At 44.1% G+C, this 14,676-nt stretch overlaps 1 protein-coding gene across 1 annotated transcript; it reads left to right on the top strand.

Annotated features, from left to right (window-relative positions):
* Positions 1-9,818: 9,818 nt before the first annotated feature.
* Positions 9,819-10,163, top strand: LOC118580330 (60S acidic ribosomal protein P1-like). Its single transcript, XM_036181988.1, has one exon. The coding sequence runs from the start codon at positions 9,819-9,821 to the stop codon at positions 10,161-10,163; it is 345 nt and encodes a 114-aa protein (XP_036037881.1).
* Positions 10,164-14,676: the final 4,513 nt, after the last annotated feature.

Below are 14,676 nucleotides of genomic sequence, written 5' to 3'. Positions count from 1 at the left end.
ATTCTTTTTTTTTTAATTTACACTAATGATATTAATTATACTCATGATATTAATTATGTTTGTGGTATTCATTGATTACATTTTCAGTATTCATTCAATAATTATATTTATGATATTCATTAATTGCATGAATTGTATTGATTTATTACATTCATGATATTATGTCCTGATACTACTGTCCATTTGTGGGACTTTTCCATCACACAAAACAGAGATTCTGTACTTAGGAAATCATTGCTCTATATTCCTTTCTTTTCCATCTTGATATAGCATCTAGTCTTTCTGTCTTTATAAATTTGTATATTCTATAGTAATACAATTCTACAGTATTTGTCCTTTTTTGAATGAAAAAACACTTTATGTACAACTGCAGGAGAAATAATACACAGATAACTTGAACATAAAAACAGGTTAGCCAGGCGGTGGTGGCACACGCCTTTAATCGCAGCACTCAGGAGGCAGAGACAGGTGGATCTCTGTGAGTTCGAGGCCAGCCTGGGCTACCAAGTGAATCCTAGGAAAGGTGCAAAGCTACACAGAGAAACCCTGTCTTGAAAAACCACAAAAAAAAAAAAAAAAAAAAAAAAAAGTCCAGGGTTATTTGGGACTTTATTCTAAAGACAATGGGGAACTATTGAAGATGTGCAGAAGAAATGTGTTTGAAAAGATAACTTGGTTGTAGTGGAGACCAGAGTGGGGAGAGAATGAGAAGGCAGGAAGATCAATTGGCAGCATCAGTGATGGTGCCATTATGGACCAGAGTGTGGACAGGGCGGCTAAAGAGAAACAGATACTTACAGGGCGATGTTAAGTAAATTGTCATGATTCGTTTAACAGGGAGGATGAGGCTAGAAATATGTCCGCGGTTCCTCCTACGTTTCTGGGTTAGGCTTGCAGAAGGGAGGAGAATGATTAACATAGCTGTAAAATACCAGGAAAGGGACAGCATGGGAGGGGGGTGAACAGGAAAGGTCAAGTTTCAGATGGTGTGATGACCAATCTTCATTGTCAACCTCACTGGATTCAAAAATCACCTAGGAGACACACCTGCGGGTACATCTGTGCTAGGGAAACTTAACTGAAGCTGAGGCAGGTTAGAAGGACAGGGAAAGGTAGCGGGGCCGTGAGAAAGAAGAGGAGCTCCACCCAGGAATCTGGTTGAAGCCTGTCATCAACAGAGAAGTGAGGCTTCCACTGCAATTAACCACAGCTTCAGGCCTTCCTCTCTTCTTGCTGTAAACCTTCAATTTTCTAGGAATCTCACCAGAATGATTAACAGTGAGGATTTCCCTGAAAATCTCACCATCTGCTGGGAAAGAACATGTATTAAACTCCTTGTGCAACCTTAGTGGCTCCAGGTTTTATCTCATCTGATTGTAATTCTATCCAGGACATCTCCAGACCACTGTATGACCTTACTTATTAAAGAGAGAACAAAGCAGGTGGAGGGGGATTCTTAGCAATCTTTTTAGATGTCATTTAAGAGCCACCAAAATGGTCTGTGTTTAATGTTAAGACAGTTCATTATGATTTCCTTGAGAAGCCTTATATACAGTTTGTCTTTCTTTCTGAGCATTCTCCTCCTTAAGCATCATGATTAAGCCTATGTTAAAATATCCTCAATGCAATCCCCGACCCTGCTTCTAACTGGCTAGACCTGAAATTCTTTTGAACTGAAGCTGTGCATCCTGATTTGGCCTGAGTCATGGTCTCTAAAACACTAAGGTAACTCCACAGGCTGCTGAGAGGGTGGAGTTGCAGCTCTGTCTTCATCACTGACACCTCACTCTAAGCCTTAGTGGTATCATCTGTTGGATGGGGATCCTGAACTGAATGAGAAGGGAGAAAGGATGGTCTGAGGAGATGATTCAGTGGGTGAAATGTTGCTGCACAAGCATGAGAATCTGAGATTGGATCACTAGCATCCATGTAAAAGCTGCATGTGGTGCAAGTGTTTGCAACCCGGTGCCAGAGGCGGGGGCATAGATAGGCGATCTTGGGGGCTGCTCATTGGCCGGGCGGCCTCGCTGAAATAACAAGCTCCAGTTTAGTGAGAGACCTATCCCAAAAATGAAGTGGGGAGGACTGGAGAGATGGCTCACAGTTAAGAACTCATACTTCATGTCGGGCAGCGGCAGCGGCGGCGGCGCACGCCTTTAATCCCAGCACTCGGGAGGCAGAGCCAGGTGGATCTCTGTGAGTTCGAGGCCAACCCGGTCTACAGAGCAAGATCCAGGACAGGCACCAAAACTCAAAACTACACAGAGAAACCCTGTCTAAATAAATAAATAAATTTTAAAAAATAATTTTTTTTTTAAAAAGAACTCTTACTTCTTGGGCAGAGGTCCCAAGTTCAATTCCTAGCACTCCAATCAGGTGGCTTACAACCACCTCTAACTCCAGCTCCAGGGGATCTGATGCTCCTGGCTTCCAAGGACACTTGCACTCACACATACACACAATTAAAAAATAACAATAAGGAGCTTGAAAGATGACTCAGCAGTTAAAAGCACTTGCTGTTGTAGAAAACCTGGGTTCAGTTCCCAGCACACACATGGTGGCTCACATCATCCATAACCCCAGTTCTGGGGGTATAATAACTAACCTCTTCTGAGTCCTTGGGTACTAGGCACTCACACTGTACACATACACACATTCAGGCAAAACACTCATACACATAAAATAAATAAATATAAAAAAATTAAAATTAAAGTAAATAAAAATGAAGCTTTAAAAAATAAAATTCGCCGAGCGGTGGTGGCACACGCCTTTAATCCCAGCACTTGGGAGGCAGAGGCAGGTGGATCTCTGTGAGTTCCAAGACAGCCTCCAAAGCTACAGAGAAACCCAGTCTCGAAAAACCAACTAAATGAATGAATGAATTAATTAATTAATAATAAAATTGAGAGAAATAGAGGGAGAGACAGAATCAGCAAGATCCAGGCTCAGTGAGAGACCCTGTTTCAAACAATAAAGTGTTGAGTGAAAGAACACACGCATCATACACAAAACTAAGTAATTTTTAAAGGAGAGCGCCCTACGAGCACCAGCATTCATTTCTCCCTGCTTCTTGACTACGACTGCAGCGTGGCCAGCGGCTTCATGTCTTCCCCACCTTGGCCAGTTGTATCCCCTGGGTCATGAATCAAAATGAGTTATTCCTTCTAAGTCGCTCATTGTCAGGTCCTTGATCATGTGAGAAAAGCGATTTATACAGAAGGTCACGGCCACTCGGGGCACCTATGTTGTCCTATGATGCTGCTGCACTGTCACTGGGCCGTCCCAGTATGGTAAAAGAAAAATGGAAATATCAGCAATGTGCCCTTAAGTTTTTCAGTGAGCTTAAGCTGACTTATTTTGTTACTTGCATAGTCTACAGACTCTACGTGGGGTTTCTTCTGTGGACAATTAATTTCCAGCCACAGCAAGCACTATCTTCCAACACACATGAAAGCCACAGCCGGCGGCGGCGTTCCCACCGCACTTGCTTCCCAGTCCTGTTCTCGCCTTTCCTGCGGTCTCCACATCAGCAAGTCGTGGACTCTGCAGCTAGGACCCCCACTTTTCCTCCCTCTCCACCACGACCGCCCCAGTCCGCACTGGACTTTGGTACTGTCTGATGTCCCCCCAGGCTGTGACACTACAGGAGCAGCCCCTAGATCGGCATCAAACGGACACTGGGTGATTCTTGCCCCGTGAAAATGAGAACAGTGTGCGGGAGAGTGTCCTGTGAGAGTGCTTGGTGCGAAGCCCTCCGGGGCTTACGGATTTCATGAGTGTGGGGATCACAGGAATTTCTGAACCTGGAGCGATCGGCCTTGGTAAATGGGGATTGAACAAACTGACTGAAAGAAGCCAGTCCTGTGGGCAGCATAACCCTGCGGTGTGGCGCAGAGATATCGGGTGTAGCAGGGGTGGAGTTGTGACAGCTAAGCCAACTTCCCTATTAAGGCTGACGTTTGATCATCAGATTCTCTCGGCCCACTCCGTCTTTAAGTCATTAGAATAAAAGAGGTTTGTGTCCTCAGCCTTGACGCCATCTTCCTTGAAACTGCTGCGCCTTGAACGAAGTGGAAGGAGAAGCGCATGCGCAGGCTGAAGCGCACGGGTAGAAAGCTGAGGCAGAGGTCCAAATAAAGCAGCTTGTGCACCCAGAGGCCGAAGGAGCCGAAGCAAGGGATGCTGAAGCCCCAGATGTTGTTGGACTGTGTGCGACTCTTGGTATAAGTCTCAGTGGCCCTGGAACATCACCATCTGCTCGCAGAGAGCACCTGAGACCTGACTGCCTTCATCACAACCAAACTAGTCCCGCTGGCCCCCTGCCCTGGAGCTGTGGCATTCTGGACTAGTTCTGTTCTCATGTGTGGCCAAGTGGAACTCGTGTACAATAAATCATCTTTCTCGCTGACTCAGCTGGGGGGAAAAAAGATATTTGTGTCTAGGATTCCAAAATATCTGGGGTCTCAGACCGAATATTGTAGTGAAAAGGACAATGATGTTCTAAGATATAAATAAAACATAGAAGCAATGTGTCTAATCCAGTCAACGACAAGCAGGAAATACGGATGTTATACTACGATCCTTATGTCAAAATGCACAGAAGCTAGGGTTTCAAGGTCAAGTTCATACTGTGGGCTAGGCACTAATAAAGGAAAGCAGTTTTGGCTTTGACTCATTTCCTGGTCATTTCAGATTCCTTATATACAACACAAGTGTTTTCTTTTTAAAGGCGTGCACAGTTAAAAAGAAAACCACAGGCTGGTAAAGATGGAGATGTTTATGAAGTTCCTTGGCAACCAGATACTTTTCCTATGATGACATGCTGACATACACATACATTTTGTCACGATGACACACGGCAACGTTGCCACGTTTTAAAACAGGAACCTTTCCAATATAATGCATTGACATCAACATGATTGCCACCAATAAACAAGAAGAAAGGCATGAGTTGGAGTTGCCATGTAGATTCCTCACGCTCAGTGATAATTTAGCACCTTTTGAACTGTTACCCAGTGATGGGCAAATCCATCCCATTGAGTCCATGGCCTTGAAGGAGAAGCCAGCTCGTTCTTCACCCTCCCTGGAACATATTGCTTGATTTGCTTCAGTGGTATATGATGGTCTCTGATTCCTTTCTCCTGGTCCTTCAAAATCTCTAGGCTGGGCTGTGAGATAGCTGAGTGGGTAAAGGTGCTTGCTGCCAAGGCTGACCTGAGTTCAATCCCCAAGGCCCACAGGAGAGGTGAGAACTAGCCCTGCAGGAGGCCCTGGCTTTAACACCGGCTTTGCTTCCTGCCTTGCTTCCTCTCCTGATCACCTAACTTGAACCTCCACCCTCTCCACCCTGCGCCTGTCCTTTCTGACTCAGCCCTTTAACAGTCCTACACTACACCATGACTTGAAATCATCTTAGCCTAATGCACTGAGTAAGTGGAACAAACCCCATAGACACTGGGTGTGCCTCTGAAATCTGCATCAAGCTCAGAACCAAATTCCATCTATTTATTTAGAGATTTTCTTTTCCCCCTTGACAGACTCTTATAAGTTACCCAGGCTGGTCTGGAACTCACAAGTCTCCTGACTCTGCACATATCCAGGCAAAACATACATATGCATGACATAAAAATAAATACTTTTTCTTTAAAAACAAAAACAACAAAGAATTAAAAAAGGGAAGGAAAGGGATAGGGACTGGGCACATTTGGTGAGAACGACATACTTTGGAGAGCTGTACCTGAGAACTAAGCCTTTGGGAGCTACGCAGACAATGAAGTTACAAGATAGGCGACTGGGACATCCACACTGTCTTTCCGTTTCCCTCATGCAGCTGAGTTTGGCCTCACACTCACTGTGTAACTAAGAATGACCCTGAGCCACCGGTTCTCCTACCTCCATCCCCCAAGAGCTAGGAGGAGTACAGGGGTACAGTGTGTGCTATCTCTGATAGGATTATAGGGGTACAGTGTGTGCTATCTCTGATAGGATTATAGGGGTACAGTGTGTGCTGTCTCTGATAGGATTATAGGGGTACAGTGTGTGCTGTCTCTGATAGGAGTACAGGGGTACAGTGTGTGCTGTCTCTGATAGGATTATAGGGGTACAGTGTGTGCTGTCTCTGATAGGAGTACAGGGGTACAGTGTGTGCTGTCTCTGATAGGAGTACAGGGGTACAGTGTGTGCTGTCTCTGATAGGAGTACAGGGGTACAGTGTGTGCTGTCTCTGATAGGATTATAGGGGTACAGTGTGTGCTGTCTCTGATAGGAGTACAGGGGTACAGTGTGTGCTATCTCTGATAGGATTATAGGGGTACAGTGTGTGCTAGCTCTGATAGGATTATAGGGGTACAGTGTGTGCTAGCTCTGATAGGATTATAGGGGTACAGTGTGTGCTACCTTTGATAGAGACAGAAGAGTGGTAAAAATCTCGCACCAGTCTCACAGCGGAGAAGGTGGAGGGGGCACTCTACATGGTGGGAAGCAACGTCAGTGTCTCTATGGAGATGTGAGTGCTGTTCACATGTTCATTCAACAGATGTTGCAGCAGGAGCCAAAGGCACCACAACAGGGAGGCTTGACAACATCTGTGACTCAGTGTCCCTATGGACCTCAGGGTCAGCATAAACATCTTCGGTAACACTGGGCAGAAACACAAACCCAAGGCTTTTAGACAGGCAGGTTAGAGTGAGACCATACCAGGCCGAAGTCACAGATGTGGGAGGCCGGCACACAGTCAGACCTTTCTTTCTCCTCCATACATTCCACCTGCAGCCTTCTTACTCAGTTTTCATAGTTCTTCATCTCATTTCATGTCTATCAAGTCAAGCTGACCCAAGAGAAGAACCTTTTAAAGCCGGGTCTACCAGTTCAGGAGCGGCAGTGAGACTCGGAGCGTGGCGTGGACGATACGGTAAGGGGCTGCATGGAGGCAGTGGAGGTAAGAGGGTACCACTTAAGAGTCTAAAATTAGGCCTGGCAGTGGTGGCCCATGCCCTTAATCTCAGCACTTGGGAGGCAGAAGCAGGCAGATCTCAGTGAGTTCGAGGCCAGCCTGGGTTACAATGCAAGTTTGAGGACATCCAGGACTGTTACACAGAGAAACCCTGTCTCAAAAAAAAAAAAAAAAAAAAAGAGTCTAAAAATCAGAAGATACTTGAAGGAATGGAAGACAGAAAAAAAACTATCAAGGAAGTTAAGAACCAGAAACAGCTATAAAGGCTGTTGTGAGAATTCGAACGAAGAAGAGCATTTTAAGAATTGACATGTGCAGGGCCCTGGATTTGATCACCAGCAGTGAAGCTAAAACAAACGAAGAAGGAGGAGGAGGAGGAGGAGGAGGAGGGAAGGAGGGAAGAGGCAGGAGAGAGGAAAAACAGAAGGAATTAGGAAGCCTGGCCTGAGGAGACAGCTCAGTGAAGCCCTTGCACAGTAGCACGAGGACACAGGTTCAGATTGCTGGGATGTAGCTATAACCCCAGCGCCTAGCAGGCGATGACAATTGAGTCCAAGGGCTAGGTTTCCAGCTAGCCAAAAGCGTGAGCCCCAAGTTCAGAGAGAGACCCCATCTCAAAAATAAGGCAGAGGGCAATTGAGGAAGACAGCTGACCCAACCTCTGACCTTCACACATGCACAATCACACAATGTGCACACACACACACCATACACAATTATTATTTGTTTATTTTTAAATTAAATTTAAAAAAGAATTACATAGTGTAAAATACCATGATGGACAGCAAGTCAGGGAGGAAAGGCTTGATTTCATCTTAGAACTGCCAGTCACAGTCCCTGACTGAGGGAAGGAAGTCAGGGCAGGAACTCAAGGCAGGAACTGAGGCAGGGACCCTGGAGGAGCACCACTTACTGCTTGTTTTTCATGACTTGCTCTGCCTGCTCTCTTATAACCCAGGACCACCTGTGATGGGTGGCGCCACCTAAGGTGCGCTGGCCTGCCATGTTAATCATTAATAGAGAAAATGTCCCACAGGCCAATCTGATGGAGACAATACCTCAACTGAAGTTCCCTCTTCCCAAGTGACTCTATTTTGTGTTGAGGTGACACAGACTAGCACAGGTGGTCCCCCACGTCAAATGCTATAGAGAAGTTATAAGGAAATGTAAGCATTAGATAATGTCTTATTGCATCTCAGAGGGTAATGTCAAAAGTAAATCACCTGTAAAAAGCACCATGACTTGGCATTGTTTAATGGAACTCAGAGTTTTATTCATCCTCACACCCATTTACTCACTTAGAAGCTTCCAGAAGTGAGTCTACACAACTGGACTGAAAGTGAGTGGACACCCTAGCTGGAAGAAAAATGAAGACCGACAACCAGGGGCAGTGGTAGCTCTGATGGAACGTCTTCAAGTTTCATTTTTAGAGGTTTGTTAATTGTTTTAGTTTCTATTGCTGTGATAAGACACCGTGAACAAAAGCAACTTCAGGAGTAAAGGGTTCATTTGACTTCTACCTCACAGTTCATCATCCAGGGAAGTCAGGGCAGGAAATCAGGACAAGAACCTGGAGACAGGAACAGAAGCAGAAGCCTGGAGGGATGCTACTTACTGGGTTGCTCCTCGTGGCTGGCTCAGCCTACTTTCTATCACCCAGAACCACCAGGGGTCCCCACCGGCAGTGGACTGGGCATCCCCACATCCACCATCAAACAAGAAAGCGCACCACAGGCTAGCCCAGAGGTCATCTTGGTGGGGACGTTTTCTAAATGAGGTTCCATCTTCCAAAATGACTTCAGTTTGTGTCAAGGAGACATAAAATTAGCCAGTACACCCAGTAACTGCTTTTTTCATGGTTGTATTGCCTCTGAAAACACTGAAGATCTCAGGACCTCAGCAACTAGCACAAATTCCTTCTCTTTCCATCTGCCATTCCAGTTTTGTTTTGTTTTGTTTTCAAAGAGCTGTAGCCTCACCCTTGGCTTTGGATTTCCTTCCTCCCTCCCTTTTTTTCCTTCCTTCCTTCCTTTCTTCCTTCCTTCTGTCCTTTCTTTTTTTTTGGACAAGATCTTACTCTGTATACCAGGCTGACCTACACTTCACTCTGTAGCCCAGGTTGGCCTTGAACTCATAATCTTCCTGCCTCCGCTTTCAGTGTAGTAGGATTAGATGCATGAGACACTATGCTAGGCAGAACTATATGCACTAATAGAATAGGGAAGACCATTCTAGAACTCAAATCTTGGGTTACTCTCATTGTGTGCCCTCTCAAGTTCCTCATGGTATCTAACAAGACAAGGCAACTAGAGTATCCATTTGATAAGATTATTATACATTAAATGAGATAATATAGCCAAACTGTACTTAGAACAGACTAGTAAGTTCTTAATAATTGTTAGCTGTGATTATTAAATACTTTACCAGAAAGATTCTACATTTTATCAGAATCTAATTTTATAAGCACTGGAAGAAGTATTTGTTGGGGATATCTTTCTGTATACTATGAATGTGTTGCTCTGATAGATTGATAAATAAAATGCTGATTGGCCAGTAGGCAGGCAGGAAGTATAGTAGAGGCAGGATAAGGAGAGAGGAGAATTCTGGGATGTGGAAGGCTGAGTCAGGAGATGCTGCCAGCCCCTGCCTCCCTGAAAAACAAGATGTAAAGTACCAGTAAGCCACGAGCCACATGGCAACTTATAGATTAATAAAAATGGGTTAATTTAAGATATAAGAACTAGATAGCCTTTTTTCCCCCCTGAGCTGCCTCCAAGGTGCTCAGTTCTTCCTAGGAAGCTAAGGCCACACTGGGGTGAGGTCCTCACTTCATCTGGCAGCTAGCACCTTGCCGGCAGTCTGCAACATGGCCTCTGTCTCCCAGCTCTCCTGCATCTACTCCGCCCTCATCCTGCACAACGATGAGGTGACAGTCACGGAGGATAAGATCAATGCCCTCATTCAAGCAGCTGGTGTCAATGTTGAACCTTTCTGGCCTGGCTTGTTTGCAAAGGCCCTGGCCAGTGTCAATATTGGGAGCCTCATATGCAATGCAGGGACTGGTGGGCCTTCTCCATCAGCTGGATCTGCACCAGTAGGCCGCCCTGCCCCCTCCACTGCTGCTGCCCCAGCTGAGGAGAAGAAAGTAGAAGCAAAGAAGGAAGAATCTGAGGAGTCTGATGACAACATGGGCTTTGGTCTTTTTTACTAAACCTCTTTTGTTAACATGTCCAATAAAAAGGTGAACCTGGGGTTGGGGATTTAGCTCAGTGGTAGAGCGCTTGCCTAGCAAGCGCAAGGCCCTGGGTTCAATCTAAACGAACAACAACAACAACAATAATAGTTTTTTTGTTTTTGTTTTTTGAGACAAGTTTTCTCTGTGTAACAGTCCTCGCTATCCTGGGACTCCCTTTGTAAACCAGGCTGGCCTCGAACTCAGAGATCTGCCTACCTCTGCCTCCCAAGTGCTGGAATTAAAGGTGTGCACCACCACCACCCAGCATAATAATAGATTTTAACTACATTGTGAGAGTTCAATTTAAATCATAAGGTGAGAGCAGTGGTGTTTGTTGATTTAGAAAAAGCAGCTTCCACCTATGAGAAAGATTTGAGGCATCACTCCCTTCCAGCTCTACCTGTACACACACAGCCTCTCTCGATTTCACCTATCTTCATAAATTTGGCCCTGAGAAGCAGTCAGCATCTAGCTGTGGGTAGGGAGCCAGAGACCTTGGCAGTTGCTCCTGGCCTAAGCTCTGGGACCAAGCAGACATCAGGCCTCTCTGTACCCCACTTTGGGCATGGGGGTGGGAGTGAGAGGTGGGAGTGGTGTTACAGTGGAGATACAAAACATCATTAAACAGAAAGGCCACAGCAAAGCCACACTCTCCACAGCCCAGTGTCAGTGCTGGTCAGGCAGCAGCTGCTGAGGATCCCAACTCTGCATTCCTGGTCCCCAGATAGGACTCACTCTTTCAACACAGTTTTCCTTCCAGCAGCTCTGGTTGCTAACAGAACATTCCCAGACCTTAGGGCCTTTCTTGTCAAGCTCCAGACTGCAGCAGGGTTTACATCCCCTCTTTCAGGTTTGCCAGGAACAGAAGTAGCTTTCCAAACTCCTATCAACAACAGGCCGTGGTCATTCACTGAGGGATGCTTGTTACTACAGGAATTCCGTATGCTCCAGCAATGAGAGGACTCCAGCTTGGGGCTGGCTGCGACGAACAGAGTGGAGCTGACACAGACCAGTGCAACTTCTAGACCCAGGAATGTTTCTAAAGTGCAGCTGCATAGATGAGCAGTTAGAGAGGACTGCGGAGCACCCGTCCCCATGGCCTGTGGCAACCACAGCAAGGCTTTTGCTTTGTTTTGTTTTTCAGTTAGGTCTGTAGACCAGGATAGCCTTGAATTCTTTACCCTCTTGCCTGGGGCTTCCTAGGGCTGGATTTTAGGAATAAATACCATACCTGGCCACAACTGATAATTCTGAATGCCTTTTTTTTTTTTTTTTGAGATGGGTCTCATGGAGCTCAGGCTGATCTCCATAGCTAAAGCTGACCTTGAATTGCTGACCTTCCTGCCTCCACCTCCTGCCTCGGCCTTCTGAGTACTGGGATTACCCACATGTGTCACCAGGACCAACCCACTTTCAGATTTTTAAGATGGCTAAAGACTGCTTTCTAGATAACACAGGAATTCCTGTATATAATTGGATTAAACAATTGATTCCTATAGCTTAAATGCATTCAAAGACAAACATGGGGCCAAGTAACTATGAGAAAATAAAAAGATCTCTGGTAGAAAGGGAAAGCCTAGCTCACTGCCGTGAGAGAAATGAAGTAGGCTCCCACATTCAGCTTTATCGCCTCTTCTCTCTGTAAGCCTCTTTTTTAAGACTTATTTTATCTAAGTGTATGAGGGTATGCAAGTGACCACAGAGGCCAGAAGAGGGCCTTAAACCCCCTCAAGTTGGAGTTCCATATAGTTATGAGCCAACTAAATGGGTGCTGGAACCAAACTTGGGTCCTGTAAAAGAACAGCAAGTACTCTTAACCACTGAACCATCACTTCAGCCCCCGTACAACCTCTTTGTCTAATTTCTTTTATCTTTCATACCAAGTTACTGAAGGAGAGATATATGAAGTTGAATGTTTGGTGTACCCAATCTAGAAAGGTCTCTACACCACTCCCCTTTTCCCCACAGCAAAGACCTTTTGACAATTGTCACTGGAACTGGCAGGTGTCTAGGATAAATACAATGGAGTTAGGAGCAGAATACTTGCTACAGATTATTTCCTTTTTTTTTTTGTCTTTCTTTCTAAGATTCCTTTATTTTAGGTGTATGAATAACTTGTATATATATGTGTGTGTATATATATACATATATATACATATATATACATATATATATACACACACATATATATATATACATATATATATATATATATATATATATATATGTGTGTGTGTGGCTGGTGCCCTTGGATGTCAGAAGAGGACATCCCCTGGAATGGGAATTATACATGGTTGTGAACTACCATGTAGATGCTGAGAATAGAACCCTGGTACTCTGCAAGAGTAACAAGCTCTCTTAATTGCTGAGCCATCTCTCCAGCCAGAAGGATTATTACTTAACGGAACAGAATGTCACTTTATTAGAGCTTTAAGATGCAGACCAAATGAATTCCCTTTGCTAAGCAACAAAACAGTCCAGAACATTGTAAAGCCAAGAAAAGAACACAGAAACATTCCAACATTAGAATAAACATGTATTTTCCAAACCTGGCATTTCTCTCTTTCTCTTTTCTCTTTTCAACAAACCCTTTCAACCTGTTTATTTATAGAAGGGAAAGCCCACTTCACAGTCCCATGAAAGGGATAAATAATCTTTCTCTAGGACCAATTTAAATGGACTTTAACTCCTCATAAAGACTCCAATCTTCACAACATGCATACACATAAGAAAGTGAATGATCCTTCTGTATCAAGCAGTCCCTAATAATACAACCAAACAGTGAACTACTCAAATGTGTTCTCAGTTTTTGTTGTTTTGTTTTTGAACTAAGGCCTCATTATGTAGCTCAGGTGTCCTGAAACTCTCAACCCTTTTGCCACCATGCCCTGGTTGCATGCTGAGTTACTGCTATATCCAACTACTGATAGAAAATAGACACTCTTCCATACACGCATAAAGCAGACCACTGATGAAAGCAGAACTTTAGTACTTTGCTGTACTCAAAATACTCCCATCTTGGTTTATATGAAACAACTCAGTATATGGCATAAAGGAATGGCTGTAGCTGAATGATGTAAGGACGGTGTGAAGTGTACTCCAGCATTCACACAAGGCAGTCTAGAAATGACACCAGTTTAAAAAAAAAAAAAAGCTAAGCATGGTGGCATACTCTTTTAATCCCAGAACTCAGGAAGCAGAGGCAGGCAGATCTATGTGGGTTTCAGGCCAGTCTAGTCCACATAGTGAGTTACAGGACAGCCAGGGCTACATAAGGAGACACAGTATCCCCCTCCAAAAAAAAAAAAAAAAAGAATCAATGTCAAATTAAACCAAGATATGGCCCAATTACAATTTATAGAAGAAAATAAATATATAAACAGCAGCTCCTCCCCCTCATGCCAAAATTATTTTGCCTCAGACACATGGCCATCATTGGGAAGCATAGGAGTTGTACAAATGTATAACATTAAATAATTTAAAAATACAGCCAAGGTTTCTTGGGTATGGTCCCAAAGCTTATTTTTTTTAGGATAATTTAGGAAGACATTGAATAAATTAGAAGTACTTTCTTAAACATAGCTAACAGGTTCTTAAACCTCCAGAGTCAAAATGCAAGGTATCTCTACCATCACACAACCTTATAGGACAGAATTCTACAGGACATCAGGTTGCCAAGGTCTAAATGCTTCCTTCACACATCTCTATTTGTCCCCCTATCCCTGAACTAAATTGCAGGGTCTCTTTTCAAGTCAAGTGTTGTCCTCTGGCAAAGTACCTACAGGACTCATAGACTTAATCATCCATATAATCCATAATTCAAGACTCCATTTCCCAGTTTAAAAATCAGCCTAGTCTCTCTATTCAGGACTCCCCCATCTTACTTACAAGGATCATGTAAAACACTAGAGGAGAGAATCCCCTCAGAAGGAAAAAGACTAGAAGTTCAAACGTGACCTCTTGAAAAGAGCCGTAAGAGACTCCCATTCAGACACTTACTATTCTTATTATTTTCTAAATGTGATGGTTAAATAAAATCAAATGTAAATAATAGGCAGTAATTAAATAACACATTTTAAATAAATAAAGTTATGTAGTCTGGAGTTTTCAGAAAATAGAGAAAGATGGGTTGTTCTGGTAAATTCACATTCCTTTCTGTACCAGTTTCTACAAGGAACGGGCAACACTGCCCTCTACAGGGCCTGTGGTGTACCATCTCCTATTTCATAGGGGACAGAGTAATTGGCTTTATATGCACACAGCATAGTCTTTATTTAGCTTCTGGGTCAGTCTATCCTGGGCTTTCTGTGAGTGATTCTGAAGAATACAAGCCCCTGGAGAGACTTTGAACAAGTCTATTAAAGGGAGTCAGGTTAGCTTTTTGCTAGTTTGGTTTGGTTTTGGTTTTTGAGATCAAAGTCCTATATTCCTGGGCGGCCTTGAGTTTACTATGTAGCCAAGGATGACCCTGAAGTCCTAGTCCCCTGCC

This window comes from Onychomys torridus, chromosome 3 (assembly GCF_903995425.1).
Source record: "Onychomys torridus chromosome 3, mOncTor1.1, whole genome shotgun sequence".
NCBI lineage: Eukaryota > Metazoa > Chordata > Mammalia > Rodentia > Cricetidae > Onychomys > Onychomys torridus.
The sequence above is the reverse complement of the archived record's forward strand: the minus strand, read 5'-3'. Positions and strand labels throughout refer to the sequence as shown.

What these genes read in the sequence shown, in the direction of transcription:
- LOC118580330 (XM_036181988.1), top strand. Translation starts at nt 9,819, where the DNA reads ATGGCCTCTGTCTCCCAGCTCTCCTGCATCTACTCCGCCCTCATCCTG.